The sequence below is a fragment of the Lutjanus erythropterus genome, chromosome 2 (assembly GCF_056507025.1).
Source record: "Lutjanus erythropterus isolate fLutEry1 chromosome 2, fLutEry1.hap2, whole genome shotgun sequence".
Lineage (NCBI taxonomy): Eukaryota > Metazoa > Chordata > Actinopteri > Lutjaniformes > Lutjanidae > Lutjanus > Lutjanus erythropterus.
In genome coordinates, this window is record NC_139318.1 from 22,792,177 (window position 1) to 22,810,625 (window position 18,449).

Sequence of the window (18,449 nt, forward strand, 5' to 3'; positions counted from 1 at the left end):
CCAACAAACACACCCCAGCTATAATGACTAATGTATACACCATAATTTTAGCTGTGACTCCATTTTGGCAGCAATAGAGAATGTATATATGAGTAGTAGGTATGTCTGTAACATATAGTCACACCTTGTTATTCTAATATTTGTCTTTGAAGGTAAAGTCAAAGTTATTTGCCTGAGAGCTTGCATTATGTGGATCTAATCCAGGAGATAGATATAAAATAAGTGTTTAACATTAGAGCATGACAATGTCCAGAGGACTGCTGTTTTTTTATTAAAAAAAAAAAAAAACACAAAGACAGCTCATATTTACAAGGCAGCACATATGGACTTTGTCAGACTATGAAGCCAGTGTGGTGCTCCTAATAAAGTAACAAACATACCATGTCTTTTCTCCTTCTACTGCAAGTTGTCATGTTTTACAAATGTGAGCAGCTGACGTGTGAGGATCAAAGTTACTACTGCAGAGAAACATAAGTGTTATGGCTCACCTGTGATTGTTAGGGACAACTTGGACATTTTAAAGCCATAGATTTGTTTTCCCTTAAAGGAGCTGAGGCCTGTTATCACAAACTTTAACACACTCTGGTTCTCTTTGGGGTAACGTGATTTCACCGAGCCAACCACCGATAATCCTACTGTAGATAAACTGTATCTGATAGTCGTCAGGTTCTGTAACTCTTGTTTTTTTTCTATTTTGCTGTGAGCATGTTCATGTGAAAGAGGCAGTTAAAAAAGAGCCAGCTTAAATGCAGGAAAACCTGAGCTAACCTGAAAGACAACTAACTCACTAATGTCACCTTGTCATACAGGCCCCACAGAAGAAAAGTCATTAAGGGTGGAGCCATCTTTGAAAAGGAAACGCAGTTAACTATATAAATACACACACACACACACACACACACACACACAAATTAAGCTTTTTTCCCCACTCACGTGTCTGATCTCGAGCTTCCAGTCACTAGCTTCTATGGGAACAAATGCCTCAAATGTTTGTATACGACTTAGTCCCACAGTGAAATTAAGTTTCATATACAAGATTGCACAGTCACAAATCGTAACACATTTACTCAGGCAGCTCAAGCCCCACTTAAATTGTGCTAATTTACAACAAATCAATTCAAAAACAGAGTTATGCAAGAATTCTGTACATGTTGAGTTCCAAGTAGCCACAATTATTCAAACTATACAAATTCAGCCCTTTTAAGTACACCTTTGAAGGATCTTTAGAAAAGTTTTGTGTGGATTTTGGTACACTGAATCTGACTGACATTGTAGCTTTCTTTGTTTAACATTTCTTAATTAAGGTTAATTAAATATCGGGATGTTCTTGCCAGAAACAAAAGCAAAATACACACTTAAGAAATGTATCCTCCTACATTCCTTGAAGTGTTTTTCATTTGAATCCCTTAAAAAAAATCGCAACAGCCCAAAGAAAACCCATATTTTTGTGAAACAGTGTTAAAATTTTGAGTTTAGAAAGCGGTTGTCTAAAAATATAAAGTGCCACAGCATGTGTACAAACACTTCTGTAATCTACAGTTGTGTTTACTGACAGATTGAGTCACCAAACGCAGCATGTCAGAAAGTTTCAAAGACAATTAGGAGCTGAAATGTGAACGTTTGATTATTTGTTTTTCATCTCTGGACACAATCATATTTGTCAGTAAACAGTTGCTTGAACAACTTGCACAAATGGTCATCTGGTTTGTTGAGGCATGCACAGTTCCCCTGGCTGTGTAACTTAAAGGTCAGGACTTCTTTGTATGGGCCAAATGTAAGAAATAATTAAATTGTGGACACAGTGTGGTACTGACAACTTCAGAATTAGAAGCAAATATTCAGTGAAATTCACGTACATTTTTCTAAAAAGGTACATATTGTACATCACTTGGCTTTTTGAGCCATCTATCAAAACTGAATCCCATCAAAAAGGGGAAAATGCATAACTTCATTCAACTGCACAGGAACAGCTGAGGTGTTGCGGCTTCATCGTGAAAAATGTAACTGATGCCTACCAAAGACACATTTTGCCTAATCAAGACACACAGACACATTTTCCAAATGTGCAAACAGGTGAGTTGATACCATCTGCCAGGTTTGACAGCAGTAATTGTTTCACATGGGCTCTTCTTCAAATTTGCGGCTGCACTTCAGAGTCCCTTTCCCCGCTGCTCTCCACAGGAGTTCATTGTCACAAAAGGTGCAGTGAATGTAATGAACACACTCATACGTCCACATCGTCCGAATCAGAAGTGCTGGATGACTGCGACTCCTCCTGGGACTCTCCCCACACAAACCTATAGTTGTTCTCCAACTCTTGCTGCCTTTTCTGCTCTTTGTAAACCTCTTCTGTGCCTCCAGTCTGTAAGATGGAAAAAAACACATTATAGGTGTTTCCCACAAAAGAAAGAGGTAATTACACATGCGGCAGTCCTCATGTTGACAAGTTAAATCCCAATAACACCACTCACACACACACACGTCATGTTTTCTAGACAGTGTAGCAAAGCCGACAGGAAAGAGAGAGGTGTACTTGTGGTTACTTACAGGTAAGCGAGTTTAAGTGATGTGGTAAGCCAACTAGATCCCGACAAATCTTGTCTCGTGGTCAATATATTTGGTTGGTTAACACCCAAAACAGTAATCACACTCAAAGAAAAGGGTGACATTTTCTTTATAACATAGCACCTCTGCTCCTTTTCCTTCCAGGTTAATGTTTCATCTCATTAAAGGTTTACTCATTCTTTATGATGTCAGTGGAGAACATCTTGGCAACTTTACAATAGAAAACTGCAGGAAACCTTGTGGAACTCTCCCAGCAAACTTGAAACCCATTTGTCACTACCTTTTCCCACATTTCACAGACTCATATTCTATAGAACACCAATTACTCTGTTTGTTTAAATTATTTGTGCCTCTTGAATTAATATTTCAAACTACTTGTGTGCTGCAAATCAAAATTTAAAAAATAAATAAAACTTTAAATGAGAAGAAAAACTGAGTTTTGTAAGTAAACAATTATTAATGACTGATTGTTAACATTTTAATTACTGTCAAGGAAAGTGCACAAAATTTGAAACTTAGTTTTAGTAAAAGAAGCTCTGTGTCAAAAACAAAACAAAACAAAAAAAAACCTTCTGGCATGCAATGTGCAGATCAGTCTCACAGCAGCAAAGACATGTAAGGAAGAGAAAAAAGGATAACGAATAAGGAAAAGCTAGGCAGTACAATTATGAGAGAACTGGGAGCAACAATATACATCAAAGTATAAAATATAAGCAAGTAAAACAGTAAATAAACAATATGCATCAATAAAATATAAGATGCAAAATGTATAAAATAGTGCCAACAGTGTCGATATGTATAGGTATAACATGTAGAATGCATGTAATGGATATTTGTTATTAAATATGAAGCTAAAAGTCAGCAGCATCATAATTTGCTATGGAGGTAGACAAATATACAAGAACAAAAGCTGTTTCTGTTCTTACACAGGCTTAAATTATTCACTAAGTAAACTCTACAGCACACAACAGCTGGCAAACACAGTGTAACTGTGTATAACACACACCCAGAAGGATCCACATGACCCCAATAAACAGTCACAATCATGCACTTCTTTACTTACCAGGAGATTTATGAGAAGCTCCCTGAAGGACTTTGTGTCTTCCTCTGTCAGCCACTGATCACCTGCTTCCTCTGCATTTTTCCGTGTCAAGATCTTCACCTCAATTTTACCTAAAAGAAGAAAACAGGGGAAAAGTCCGGCTTGCCAATTAAAAACATGTACGTCCAAGTAGTTGTGAGTAAGAAAGGTGTACCACATGTTAAAAGAACAAAATCATAATGAAGAATGGTACACACACAACAGTGGATGAAAGAAGACACATGGACTGCACAGCTTTCGTTCCTGTTTGTCATTAAGATATGGGCTCCAGCTAACTGCTGTCAGAGATTTTTTTCCACTATAATTCTGTTAAATGCACAATATGTACTTTCCATGGGTCTTGCAATTAAAACAATAACAAAAGACAAGAATTTTATGATATTGTGAAGTAGCACAAGATTGTGGAAGTTGTTGCCTTCATTGTTACATTGCAGATGACAAGGAATAATCGTGCTTCATCATGAGTGCATTGCAAGCTTCCTCACTCTGACAAACTGTCTGGTATTTCCCATTTTTCCCCAGATGTTTCAGCAACTAGAGGGGGTAATCTCTGACAGGTGGCCCAACGAAACACTCTGTTACCTTGAATAAAACTAGGAATTTAACTGGGTTTGAATATAGTTGGAAATTTTGGGATGAAGTACACAACTCAACAAAATATATAACACAGATCTAGTCATTTTTCAGACAGTTTAATGCAGAAATGTTAGGCTACAGAGTTAAAGCTAAAATAAATAATTGAATAGAGGAGAGCAGCCCATCAAGATGCTATACCCTTGTGTCATACTCCACCCCTTCTTGGGTGAAAGCAGCCCGTCAATTTTGACTACCGGTTAATGCAAATTCTAAGGTCTTTACTGATTCAACTGCATAAAACAACAATACGGTATCGCTTTTCAGCTAATAGAAACAATTATGTTGCTGCAATCAATAATCATTATATGGACAATAAATGAAGAAATAGGGGTTTCAGTATTTCTCCATCAAAATGGAGGGACATATAAACTATCTTATATGTGTTTCAGGCAATGTATTTCTGACATTTGTTGTTAAGACACTGTATTTTGTCATTTTAATTTTACCAATTACAGCAGTGTCGAAGCAGAACTACTGTCTCTATTTTATTAGCATTTGTAGTTATTATGGTGAACTTTTACTCCGAGCTGAGAGAAGTAGCAGTCAGGTTAGTTTTAGCCCCACTTACAACATGACTTTACACTGTTTACAAGATTCATTATTAGAAGGTTGGTCAGCTCAATTTATATTAATTATTAATGCTAAAGTACCATCTGCTCCCAATGGTCTTTAGAGGGACAGACTACTAAACCAAACTCCATTCTAAAAGCAGGTGTTTTATGGTAAGGCCATGTTTTTTCACAGTAAAATCTCAATCTCAGTCATTAAGATTATTTTCTGATTCAATTCACAACGGACACGTCATTTACTCAGTAATATCATTAACTAACTCGTGATGGAGTGTTTGCCACAGACGTACAGGTATTGATTGGCCGGGTCCCACAGTTTACAATAATTTGTTTAGTTTAATTATCTCTGCAGATGGCCTGAAGCCACAGATCTCTTCTTTTACCATCCTTCCCTCTTTGGGAAAGTAAGAAAAATCATAAACTGACGCAAAATGCAATGCAGCAGCTTTTAAGCATAATGCCACAAGTTTTTTCAATTTGTTGCTACAGTTTTATGGCACTTGGTTTCACCCAAAGGGAGGCATCGTCATTCTCAAGACAGGGACTGATGTATGCTCGCTCTCATGAATGGATCACTGGTCTAATCTACAGTTTTTTTGGTCATCAGTAAAAGTATATGTGTTTAACTGCTTGCAGCATGAAACATGTATGAAACTGTTTGTACTGGCATGATATTAAGTGTCTTTTGACCAGCTACACCCTGGAAAAAACTTAAAAGTAGTAGCAGTAGTAGCCTTTTTGACAGAGATGAAAAGAGAAGCACAGAACTACTATAATGCTCAAGAGAACAGATGGAAGAGAGAAAAGTCCGTGAGTGTTTTGGGCACTCCCCCCCTCATACCTTCTGCCTTCAGTCCTGCTTTCTCTAGCTGCTCTTTAACCACGTCCTTTATGTGCTGCCACTGGGGGTCTCCTTCGCCCATCTCCTGAACTTTGACCTCCCCATCAGGGCTGCTGCCCGTCTTATACTTAGTAATTTTGATCTTAACATGGTCGTCAGCCTCTTGGTCTGGGTTGACGAGACAAAAGAGGAACAAACAACACAGTTCACCTCAAAACCAATCAGCAGGGCCACAGGATGGAGGAGGTAAGAGCCACGAATGTGTCTTAGAAGCATTACATTTGTGCACAATCACAGACTTCAATTACTGTGATTGATTTCAGTATTTTGACTTAATTACATTGATGGCAGCAAAGGAAAGGCCACTAACTAACCAAAAGAATTACAAATATCAAACTGATAATGTAAATTATCTGGATTTTTGCATCAAATTAACTCCACGTGAGCATCTACTCTGGGATGAAAGATGTCACAACAAACATCAACAGTACATATGGATGAAATATGAGGATGATGGAGGCCGACACAGAGTGTACAGATGTGGATATGACCACAGAGGTGGCAAGAAGCCTGGTTACCTGGCTGCTTTGGAGCCAGGCTGGGGCTGCCCCTCGTTGGGTCACTGGCTCTTTGAACTCCTGCTGTTTGCTGTTCGGCGTCCTGGACATCTTTGTCCTCCAAATGGTCGAGTAGCTTGTCCAGCGTTGTCTCCAGTGTCTGTGTTGCTTGAGTGCGATCAAACTCCCCTTTCAGACCTTCGGTTTCTAATTCCTGCTGCGCCTACAACACAAAGGGAAGCCAATCATGTCAAAGCATCAAATTACATTATGCTAGATCATTGTGTCAGATTTGCCTAATAACATATTAATACATATAATCTTTATACTAGAGATTGACTAATTATGTATTGGAATTGTTTTTGAATTTTTTTTTTAAAAATTGTTTTTTAAAAATAAATTAGGGGAAAAATACCCTACTTTGGCTCTGATGCAGCTGCCTCTCTGACTGTAGTCCACTACAGACTTAATGTCCTACCCACAGCACTATTAATTATACTACTTTATATACTGCTGTGTAGCTTAATTTCTAATAATACATCATAATTTTTCATAATAGTTGATGTATATTTATGTATATTTTGTATTAATTATACAAATCTGCAAAGTAATAACCTAAAAATTTTAGCCTCATGAAGTACAATATTTGCCTCCAAAATGTAGTGTGGTAGACATATAAAGTAGTAGAATATGGTTATTGTTATTGGTTGTCTTGATTGCTAATAATCTGTGCTGGCCCTAAAAAAAACAAAAGAAAACGTATTGGTCAATCCCAACTCTATACATGAGTCTTTTTGTTAAAATTACATATTGTTTTTTGAAACCTCATTTATGATGTTGTCAAACTCCTTCTGCATTTCCTCCTTTATCTCTTCTATCTTATCCGAGGGCACTGTGAGGTCCGACATCTCGTCCTCAAACTCCTGCAACAGGCGTTCATCTTCATCTTTCTCCTCATCGCCAAGCTTCTCCCTGTCGCTTGTTGGTTTCTCTCCTCGACTTTTGGCTTGGTTTTGTGCTTTCTAAAACAAATAAATGTTGCATTGAACTGAAAGTCCAATACACTGCAAAGAAAACTAAATATAGTCAAAAAGTATCACAGTAATTTTAGTAAGCACTGACTTTCCGGTTGCTCTCTTTGAGATGTTGGACAAACTTCATCAGGTCTGCTGGGTCAGTGATGATTTTAAAGTTGAATTTTTCAACTGAAAGAGATTCATTTGAAGAAAGAAATTGCTACAAGTCCAACACACAAAAGAAATTTATCACAAATGACCACGAACAATCGTTCAGTTTGCAAGACTGCATAGAAATAAAAGACTCAGCAGTTCTATTGATCCTGTGTGAGACTTCCTAAAGCAGCAGAATATTAAATCAGCTCTACTGTAAAACAGTGACCAGATGGATCACAGACAACATTGGTCCTCCTTGTGTGTGTGATAGAAAAGGCAGGAGCATATCATACCTTCATCACCATCATCTATGACTTCATTATCTGTGAGTGAGTTATAACCATCATCTGCTGCCTATGCAAAGAGGAAAAAGAAATCAGGTTAGAGGGAAAGTGTCAACCTACACCATCTAGTGGTGTGAATCTAGAATTTAAGAAATATGTACCAAGCTTGAGAAACAACACTTTCGGTGAATATGACAATGAAATATTGCTACTGCTTTAGTGTGGTCAGCAAGGAGATTAAAAGAATGCATGAAAATATATGATTAAAGAGAACTTGTTTGAGTAAAACAACTCAAACAATGAACTCACAGATTCCAGAGAAACATCACTGACTGTATTCACATGCACAAAATATTTCATTTGTTGCTCTCATTCCAAAAAAGACAATATTCCTACTAAGCTGTTTAGATGGCTAATAAAAATGAATATCGCACTAATGTTCCCGTTTACAAGCAGCTGTGCATATTCCGATGGCTGGAGCAACATGAGCATCAAAATTGTATTTGCTGTACAAACACAAACACAAACACAGCCTCCCTCTTTCATTCAGTCAACCATCCTCTTGAAAAGGTTGCTATATTTGCATTTCCAAAAACCTGTTGATATCCAAGTCTCTCATTATGTTTAAAAGTGGGTGTTTCTCCTACTGACCAAATGTGGGCTTTTATTTTGTGCATGTATTTCTACCCCAGTCTTTGTGTTGGCTTGCTGGGTTGTCTACATCGCACAGAGCTGACTGTAATCTGATGTGTCACAAACAACAAAAGTAAAAACCCCAAGTGAAACACATATTCAAAATGTGCTGTATACATGTGCAAAGAACTGTCCTATCCCACATGTCCATTCAGAATAAGGTCTAATTCAGAATATCCAAATGGAATATGCTGTTTTCATGAGCTGTATCAAATCCAGAATATTGTAATATTCTGAATAAAAGTGGAAAATTGGTGTGCATGTAAATATAGTCACAGATTAACAGGGAAAAATTATTCTATTTCTATACCTGATTGTCTTGCTGAGGAGCAGAGGAAGCTGACTTTGAACTCCCTGGCTTTGTAACTCCCTCCCAGAAGTCAGAGTCTTCTGCCTCCTCTGACCCGGCACCATCAGATGCATCACCAGTATCTGTTTCAAAAATAAAAGCACACACTCATGTCACACAAAACCTTGTGGAGATTCCTTTTTAGTGCCATGACAAATTTCTACAATGCTCTGAAGATCATTTCTGTCTCTAATGAAAAAATCTAAACCTTTTCTGTCTGGCTGGGAGGGGTCATCACTGGGTGCTGGTGATGTCTCGTCTACTGTCACTTCCACAGCTCCATCTGCCCCTTCATTACCAGCCAACATCTCATCAAGACTCCTCAGCTCCTCTGAGATCTGCTCTACTTTACGCTTTGTGTCAGCTGGGAACAGACAGGAGGAAGAAAGAAGGAAAGCAAGAGCAAAAGAAAGATCATGTCACACATTTCTTTTTGTTTTAAAAATAGATAATGGACGACTTCACATTATTAAATGACACCCATTCAATGACATAGTGTCCACCAGCCTTATGTCCTGCATCAGATTCCTGTTTCAACAGGAAATAACACTGAAGTAATGAAGCAAGATTCTTTCCAAGTGCTGCGTCACAGTGACCTTCATTCTTGTGAACTCACAGACTTGAGCCTTGACGTAGTCCATGTATTGTTGGGCACTTAACGCTGGCTGGCACACGATACCCTGCGGCTTGGCGGTGGATGGAGGCCGCAGGAATGGATGTTGGCAAGTACGACTGGTGTGAACTGTCAGCACATAACGGCATGACTGAGGCTCATCCACTCGGGCAATGTAGTCACCAGAGCCTTCCTCACACACAAACTGGAAAAAAATAAGACAAAACTGTCAAGGTGTTTTTCAGGTGTTTTTTTTTTTTCATTTGGCCCAACATGTTTCCACTGACTTCATATCTCAGTTTGTTATAGAAAAACAAAACCCAAAACTTAAAGAAAACAAAGCAAGAAAAGCAGGCAAACACACACAGTAAGTGAGGAACACAAATACATCCCCTTTTCAAATGTCTCACCCGGACTTCAGTCTCTCTGGGATTTCCATTTAGGTCACACTTGGAGCCGTTTACGTAGGTCTGACTGTGGTAGCGCTTCAGTCTGTGCTGCTTGGAGGCCTGGAAAATGAACAGAAACCATGTTTTAACCAAATTGATTTATAATATTCTTGAACAAGGAGGCTAAATGCATAATCCTAAAACATGGCGCTTCTGATGTCCAAGTGGCGCAACACGAGATATACGAGATCTCACGATACCTTCACATCTGTGTTTACATGTTACCTGGAAGCGACTCAGACAACAGAGAGAGATCGGCTCAGAAATAGTGACTTGTTATGCACACAGATGACTTTGCAGACTTTTAACAAAGAAGAAAATGTCCGAGGACTTCGACACAGAAGAGGAACATCATTTCTTTGCTGCAGCCGCACCATGACAAGTAACTAACTACTTTGCTGTCAATCAGAACTGCACTCCGCAATTATCTTTCCAGAGTTACAGATTTTAACCATCAGTCCTCAGTGAACTGCCTCCTTGATATCTGAGAGTTTAAGAATCTAATTTTCATTATGGACTTCCCATGTTTTTTAGGGAGTCCATTCACATTAATATGGGATGACAAAAATAGAAATTTTGAAGAGAAAATTCACATAATTTCTGTTCTACACTTAAAATTAGACGGAGATTTATCTCTCTGATCATGAGAAAATGTGACATGGAGCTGCCATGCACCCACATACAAATACAAATACATATTATACTATCATGTAATTCCCATTTTTGTTTTTCTTCAATGTACACCAGAAATCTGACACAATCCAAAAAAAAAGACTCATACAACAAAACTGAGGCAACTTTACCTTGGCTGTTTCATTGCTCCAGTCAAATTCAGATTCGAAGTAACCCAGGAAAAGAACATCGCCTTTGATTTCTGTGTCTAAGGAAAAAAAAAAATAACATGTATCAAAGACTCATCTTTCAAAGCGGTTGTCATGACAAACACAGATGAAAAAGACAGAGGTACACTCTCACCTTCAAGGTGGTACTGTCTGATATGCTGACCATGGCAGAACTCATATGTCCACCAGTCCTTCGTCTGCAGGAAACACAAACAGCAAATGTTTCAATATAGATTAACTGACTGGCAAATCTTTCATTTCATTTAGGCTACTTGCTTAAAGTCGACAAAAACATCAAAGATTATCCTGTTAGAATTTCACACGCTAAAAACAAATTAGACATACATTATTTGAACAAGTTAAGCTCAGTGGAACACCTTAAAAAACTTAAATGATTGATGATCAATGACTGAAAATGGATCTGTCAGAATGCAGGTCAGCAGCTAACAGTATTAAGATAGTATAGTATGTGTGGGTCAAAAGTGAAAGTACAAAATACCAACAAAGACTAAAAACATGCTCACAACATTAATGAAAACTGATGAAATAAATAAATAAATTTCATCGTGGACAACAAAAATCACACACACACACACACACACACACACACACACACACACACACACACACACACACACGTGATCAAAATTAAGCTTCTGGTGGGGTCTGATTATATAATATGACTTCTGTAATTTCATAAAAGATACTAAACAAAATATACTAACCAATGACCATACCAGTACCTTACTGTTAAACACCAGTATTATACTATCAGAGTGAGTGTAAAAGCAGAAATGAGTAAAGGATGTATTTACTTCCTGTTACGACAAGATTTCCCTCCTGAAATTATTCAGCAAAGTTAATCTTGATGCATCTTGTCTCACGAACAACTTAGTTAGAAGATGACGCGCTGAACAATAGTCACACACATATATGGCATTTTGCTGTGTGAAACAGGACCTCTTCTCTTTTTCCATGGAGATGTATGTTTTATTGCTTAAAAGTGTTTTTTATAACGTAGCAGAGGTGATGTGCTCTATGAACCACTGGATACTGGATTTTAACTCAGTGCATCTGTCTTACTGAGCTTCATTTCAGTCCAGGCAAAATATTCACTTTACTTTAAACCATAGTTCCCTCACAGCCATCAGTAATTGAGACAACAATTTACAGGACTAAAAGCATACAACCTTCGGTGTTAGTCACAGCCACAATCTCTTGATGTACCAACAAACGGGCCTTGTTATTAAGCAACCAAACACAAGTATCTTATTAGGAGATAAATATCTCAATGGACACTGGGTCCAGGAACACAGTTATGTCTTGCCAGCCACCCGTTCTCGTAATGTTCTTTTGATTCTGCTACAGGATGAGAAAGACACAAAAAGCACAGATGGGGAAAATATGTGCATATCCTCAAGGAGTTTTGGAACAAAGATTATCAGTCTGTTTCCCTACATTCACATTAGAGAAGAAGGCTTTTGAACAGATGGCAGACAGATGTTTAAATTCCTGCGCTAAACAGTCGGGAAAGGAACCAGTGATGCTCTTCCCAAGCTCTGAACTGGACTCTGAAATGATCCAGCAAAAACATAAAGCAGAAATGCAGTGAAGTTTGTCAATTTTATCATTTTATACTGACAGGATTTATGACCAGTTTGCATTGACACTCCATTTTGTGTAGCAGAAAATGAATTATATGTTGTACACTTTGAATATGTTGTAATCCGCTTTAACATCTTCTCGAGGTTTTACACAGTGAAGCTAGTGTCATGAGTTGCAGGACTGTTGCTGTACCGGAAATGCTACATATATGACTATAAAATAGTTTCAGAGGCCCTGTTCTTTCAAGACTGTGTTCAATATAGATCCTATTTTTATAAAGCTGTGCCCACAAAAAAAATCATGTCTGAAATGCATGAGTAGACCACGGTCTGATTTCAGTTCCACTTTACATCTCTGGGGAAGCTGAAAGCACAAAACAGAAAAAAACAGTGACATGACTGTGCTCTGTGCTAACTGGTAGCCTGCCTCATGTCTGGACTTGAAAACCCCTGAGCTGTCAGTTGTAGGGCATGCCTAAATCATGTTTTTCTGTATTTCTTGTGTTTTTTTATACAAACTGAACAGTTGATAAAGTAGTGATAATGGGTATTATGTTAGGGCTGTGCATCTTCACTGGTCTCACAATTCGATTACGATTATCCTGTCAACAACTCAATTTCCTATATTACCACACATGGCTACGTTTTCATCAATGAATACAAGCAGTCAGATAAATATGAACTCCCCTTTTTATTGTTTATAAAGTGCTTCAGAAATCATTAACATAAAAGTCTTAACATTAATTGTAAAATAAATAAATTAATACATTATATAGTTCTAGCCTCCCTGTATTTTTGTGAAATTGTTCCATCCTCAAAAAAAAAATTCTTCTGCAGTCTAGCTGCAGCTTCTAGCAACTGTCTTCTGCTCAAGAAACTGATAATAAAGCTGCAATGATTAATCCATTATTATTCCATTATTAAATTAATCATCAACTATTTTGATATACAATTAATGGTTTTGAGTCATTTTTTTAATCAAAAAGTGTTCAAATTTTCTGATTTTAGCTTCTCAAATGTAAATGTTGTCTGATTTATTGAGTCCTCTTATGACGGTGAGGTGAATATCTTTGTGTTTTGGACATAAAACATTTGAAGGTGTCAACATGGGTTTTGGAAAACAATTCACCATTTTACAGACCAAACCTATGATGAAAATAATGATTAGTTGCAGCCTTACCACAGACTAGGGATGTACAAGATTAAACGTTGCCACCCTCGCTATTCGGCACCAGAAATACTAGTAGGTTTAACTATTTAGCAATATTTTATTCAGGTACAATGCCAGTTAACTGTTGTTTGTAAGGTGTTATGCAACCGCCGGCCACTAGTCGGGACAGCAGCCGCATCAGACAGCAGCCCCTCTCACCCAGCGCATACACCCTGATGGCCGCCCACCCAATCCCAGATGTTTTTAATCAACAAAGCCGGGCAGATGACATTAATAAGCTGTGTTCAATTTTAACTGCTTTCTGGGTATTTTCTTACTGATAGACTAGTATAAATTAAATTTTGTGTTTAATCGACAGGGAAAGTCTGGGTGATTCTCCTCCCTTTCTCAGAGTTGGGCAGCAAAGTTGACAGTATCTCATCAATTCTTGGCTGGGTCCGCTGTTTTCTTAACTGTGCCAGGCGTTAGCTTCTCAGAGTGAAAACGGCTAACGTGGTTTGTCAAGTTTGTGGTATTTTCAAGGTGTTTGATTTTTTGGTGACAGACTTTACAAACAACATTGACCTTGTCCAGTTCTGAGATGTGCACAGAGGTCTGCTTTGCACTAGGTGCGTTTTTTTTAATCACTATCTCTTGATTTTCCCCCGTTCTCCCACAATTCAATACAAGGTTGCTATGGCGCTGGTTGCTACTAGGAAGTATTTTGAATTTTAGAACTTTGTAGTCCAGCCGCAGCCAGAAAATCATCAAAAATGAACATCTCTATGCTATAATTGATTATGTTCTGTCACTAGGTGCATTCAAGATGGGCCAGGCCTGCACAGAATCGATCAGCAGTGATCACTGCATGATGCATGCGGGTTAGATTTGTGCCTGACTTGATCCCGACATGCTCTGACATCATGCACACATGGGCAACAATAACCTCACGAGATCCAGGCGGCCGCAGATTTTAGAGCCAGGCGCCGCGGCTGCTCTCCACCTACTGCACTGATTTGCTCTTACTTTTGACAACAAACACCACATGTTCTATAAAATACTAAGTTTCTGGGTAACTGTAATATTTAACGCTGGATATATAAATCTTATATTGTGCAATGAAGTTTTAATCTGTCAACAAGCAGATATTTTGTGTCTGATAATAATAAAGATTATATATATGACTTATCAAACGAACAGTTTCAAAGTGCTTTACAAGGCAGAAAAAAGAAATGATGTTCCATGTAATAGAAGAGGGATCACTTCAGTTTCAACTTCAATCAGTGACCAAGAACACATTTCATCTCTTCAGTTATGAACATGGTCTACAAACTACAGATAACCTACAGGTGATCTAACAGGATGTTAGTGTCTCTTCCTCTACTCTCTCTTAAGTCTGTTGAAAACTGTCCGACTTGACTGCAGCTTTTTGTCTCCACCTCATGCTGTAGCCACCTGATTTCGTCTACTTTTCAGGCGACGTGCAGTTCATCTCGGACGCACCTACTGCATTGATGCAGAATCGTCCATGTCTGCATCACGATGCATCTTAGAAATGATTAATCAGCAAATGTTTCAATATAGATTAACTGACTGGCAAATATTTCATTTCATTTAGGCTACTTGCTTAAAGTCAACAAAAACATCAAAGATCATCCTGTTAGAATTTCACACGCTAAAAACAAATTAGACATACATTATTTGAACAAGTTAAGCTCAGTGGAACACCTTAAAAAACTTAAATGATTGATGATCAATGACTGAAAATGGATCTGTCAGAATGCAGGTCAGCAGCTAACAGTATTAAGATAGTATAGTATGTGTGGGTCAAAAGTGAAAGTACAAAATACCAACAAAGACTAAAAACATGCTCACAACATCAATGAAAACTGATGAAATAAATACATTTCATCGTGGACAACAAAAATCAAAACACAATTAGCTGTTGGGAAAAATATTCTCTCTCACTCACACACACACACACACACACACACACACACACACACGTGATCAAAATTAAGCTTCTGGTGGGGTCTGATTATATAATATGACTTCTGTAATTTCATAAAAGATACTAAACAAAATATACTAACCAATGACCATACCAGTACCTTACTGTTAAACACCAGTATTTGGCTAATAATGTGCTACTATCAGAGTGAGTGTAAAAGCAGAAATGAGTAAAGGATGTATTTACTTCCTGTTACGACAAGATTTCTCTCCTGAAATTATTCAGCAAAGTTAATCTTGATGCATCTTGTCTCACGAACAACTTAGTTAGAAGATGACGCGCTGAACAATAGTCACACACATATATGGCATTTTGCTGTGTGAAACAGGACCTCTTCTCTTTTTCCATGGAGATGTATGTTTTATTGCTTAAAAGTGTTTTTTATAACGTAGCAGAGGTGATGTGCTCTATGAACCACTGGATACTGGATTTTAACTCAGTGCATCTGTCTTACTGAGCTTCATTTCAGTCCAGGCAAAATATTCACTTTACTTTAAACCATAGAAATGATTAATTTCGACATCCCGGTATTATGTACAGTTTATCCAATAATGGCAGCCAATTTTAATACAGTTACGTGTTTTTGTAAATGGGCTATAGCTGCGACATGTTTTTTTCCATATAATTTGAAAGTGGGGTTGTTTTGCTTCAATGAAAACACTAATACTGGGCGCCCCTATAGCTCAGTCAGTAGGGTGTGCGCACCATGTATTGAGGCTGTTAGTCCTCTGCAGCGGCCGCTGGTTCGAATTCCGCCTGCGGCTCATTTGCTGCATGTCATCCCCTGTCTCTTCACCCCCCTTTCCTGTCATACCTTCAGCTGTCACTGTCAATAAAGGCAAAAATGCCAAAAAAATAACCTTTAAAAAAAAAAAAAAAAGAAAACACTAATACTGCATTTCAAATTATTGAGAGGTTTTCAATATAAACCTCGAATTAATTATTTCAGAGCATGCTGTTGTTTTTTTGTTTTTGTTTTTTTTACATTTTCAGCACATTTTAACAGAATCACAAGACTACCAATAATGGTGACAGTTTTGGTCTCTATAACCGTAATATGATAATTTTTTGTTTCATCTCTAATGCTGACACTACTATTACTACCTATTTTTCACACTACAGTGAATAATATGTATATATATATAACATAATTAAATAGGGATTGGGTAATCCGATTGTAGTACTTTCTGGATGTGTTTTAATGTTTTTTTTGTTTTGTTTTGTTTTTTGTGGCATACATCAGTCAAAAATAAATTTTATTGACAGGTTTAGTCACTATGACTGTCTACATCAAAAGCAGCTCCATCTTGGATGGATAAACGTTTTAAACAGTTTCTAAGCACCATAAGCAGTTGTCCATTGGATCACACAGATAAGTAGTTGAGAACTAACCTTCACTAGACACTGGGCATTGTGCATTGGACTGAGTAGGTCTGGGATGTCAGGCCCGGTGTACCCTTGTGAGTCCGGCTCAGACGCAGGATCCTGATGAAACCGGACAGCCTGGGCTGGAAGTCGACACTCATATAGCTGCTTGTACTTACTGGACACCATCATAACCTCCTCTGTCTTAGTCTGGAGGAGAAACACTTTAATGAAAACAACTGCAGCATCTTCAAAGATGACAATGCCATACATTAGCACAGTATTTGAGTGTTTATACCTAATTTGCTGCTTGGTTTCGTGACTGCCTTCGTATTTAGTCATTTACAATGTAAAGAGGTTGCATCAAGCTATGTGAAAGTGAGTAAGCTGAGGTTGTGTTGTGACAGCTGTCAACGACGGTTGCTGCGTAGGTCACCTGGAAGTAACTTCTACATTAGCACTTCTTCGTGTTACGTTCGAGCACACTGGACATTTAAACTTCTCACTTAGCTAACATACAGATTATTCTTTACACGCACTACTGATGTTAAATGAAGATATTGTACGCTATCGTCAGCTAACACTAGCCTCCTTTCTAGCTAGCAAACTAGCCGTTAGCTTCCCCTAACACCCTCACTCACCTGCCCCAAGATGACAGGGTCGGGAAGAATTTGAATCCCATATTTCATCTCATTCAGCTCCTCTAAATTCAAGAAGGCTGGGACACAGAGGGGACATATCAACAAGAAAACGTACAATCTTTTTAGCCAGCGGATCAAGGAAGCAGCCATGACTGACTCTCTCCTCATACCCCCATCTGTCGTTCGTGTGTAGAAGGGAACCTAAATTTTGTGAAGACCTCGCGAGATTTGTACACATTGTTCCCCATTTTGCGCATTTAAAAAAACAGTTATGCTTTTTAATGTAAAAATCTTGTGGCTAAAATTTGAATATATTTAGGAACAAAAACACTGATTACAGATAGAAATGAATCATTAGTTTTGATAGAATGATTATTCTCGCGAGATTTTTCGCGGGTCTGGGGTTCCTTTCTAGACACGACCCCTTTTAGTCTGACAGCAACAAAACACAGAACGTCTGACATGGTGGCAGCGGATTGGTCGATGTGAGAAACGCTACCCTGTCATTGGCTATTTTTTTGCGTGGTTCCAGTTCTGAAGTGTGTTAGTTTACTACACCGGCACAGAGTGACCGGACGGTGCTCCTACCTGTGTGACATCAAAATTCATTTTTAAACAACGCACATGACAACTGTCAACGTTTGTCTTGATGTAAAATGAACTCACACATTGCTACAGACGCTGAGTGTCATTTGGCCTGATGGATAAGGCGTGTCACGGGCCAATTTTCCCACAAATTACCATCATGCGGATTATTATTATTTTTTTTTTTGGTTAAACTCCAGGATACTGTTTTATAATAATTTTATTACAAGTATATAACTCGAAACTTCTGAAGCACACATTGGTATGCTGAAATGTGAACTCCAACTGTAAAGTTGATCTTTAGCGTAACATAACCCAGATTGAACAGAAGCAGACCGTCGAAACAGAAATAAAACATCCCTTTATTAAAAAATGTCCCCAAACATTTCCCCCCCACACAAACACATACGTGCACAGACGC

General features: G+C 38.1%; 1 protein-coding gene across 2 annotated transcripts; it reads right to left on the bottom strand.

The window, feature by feature from the left end:
* Window positions 1-277: 277 nt before the first annotated feature.
* Window positions 278-17,624, bottom strand: os9 (OS9 endoplasmic reticulum lectin). Of its 2 annotated transcripts, XM_084733118.1 has the most exons (15): window positions 17,444-17,624; window positions 16,830-17,012; window positions 10,806-10,869; window positions 10,634-10,710; window positions 9,792-9,890; window positions 9,385-9,586; window positions 8,977-9,132; window positions 8,730-8,851; window positions 7,736-7,796; window positions 7,393-7,475; window positions 7,095-7,292; window positions 6,292-6,493; window positions 5,714-5,881; window positions 3,629-3,738; window positions 278-2,362 (listed from the first exon to the last, which is right to left on the bottom strand). In XM_084733118.1, the coding sequence occupies exons 1-15, from the start codon at window positions 17,609-17,611 to the stop codon at window positions 2,225-2,227; spliced, it is 2,031 nt and encodes a 676-aa protein (XP_084589244.1). In that variant the 5' UTR covers window positions 17,612-17,624; the 3' UTR covers window positions 278-2,224. The 2 variants fall into 2 exon arrangements, with proteins under 2 accessions (XP_084589244.1, XP_084589251.1); XM_084733125.1 differs by lacking the exon at window positions 5,714-5,881.
* Window positions 17,625-18,449: the final 825 nt, after the last annotated feature.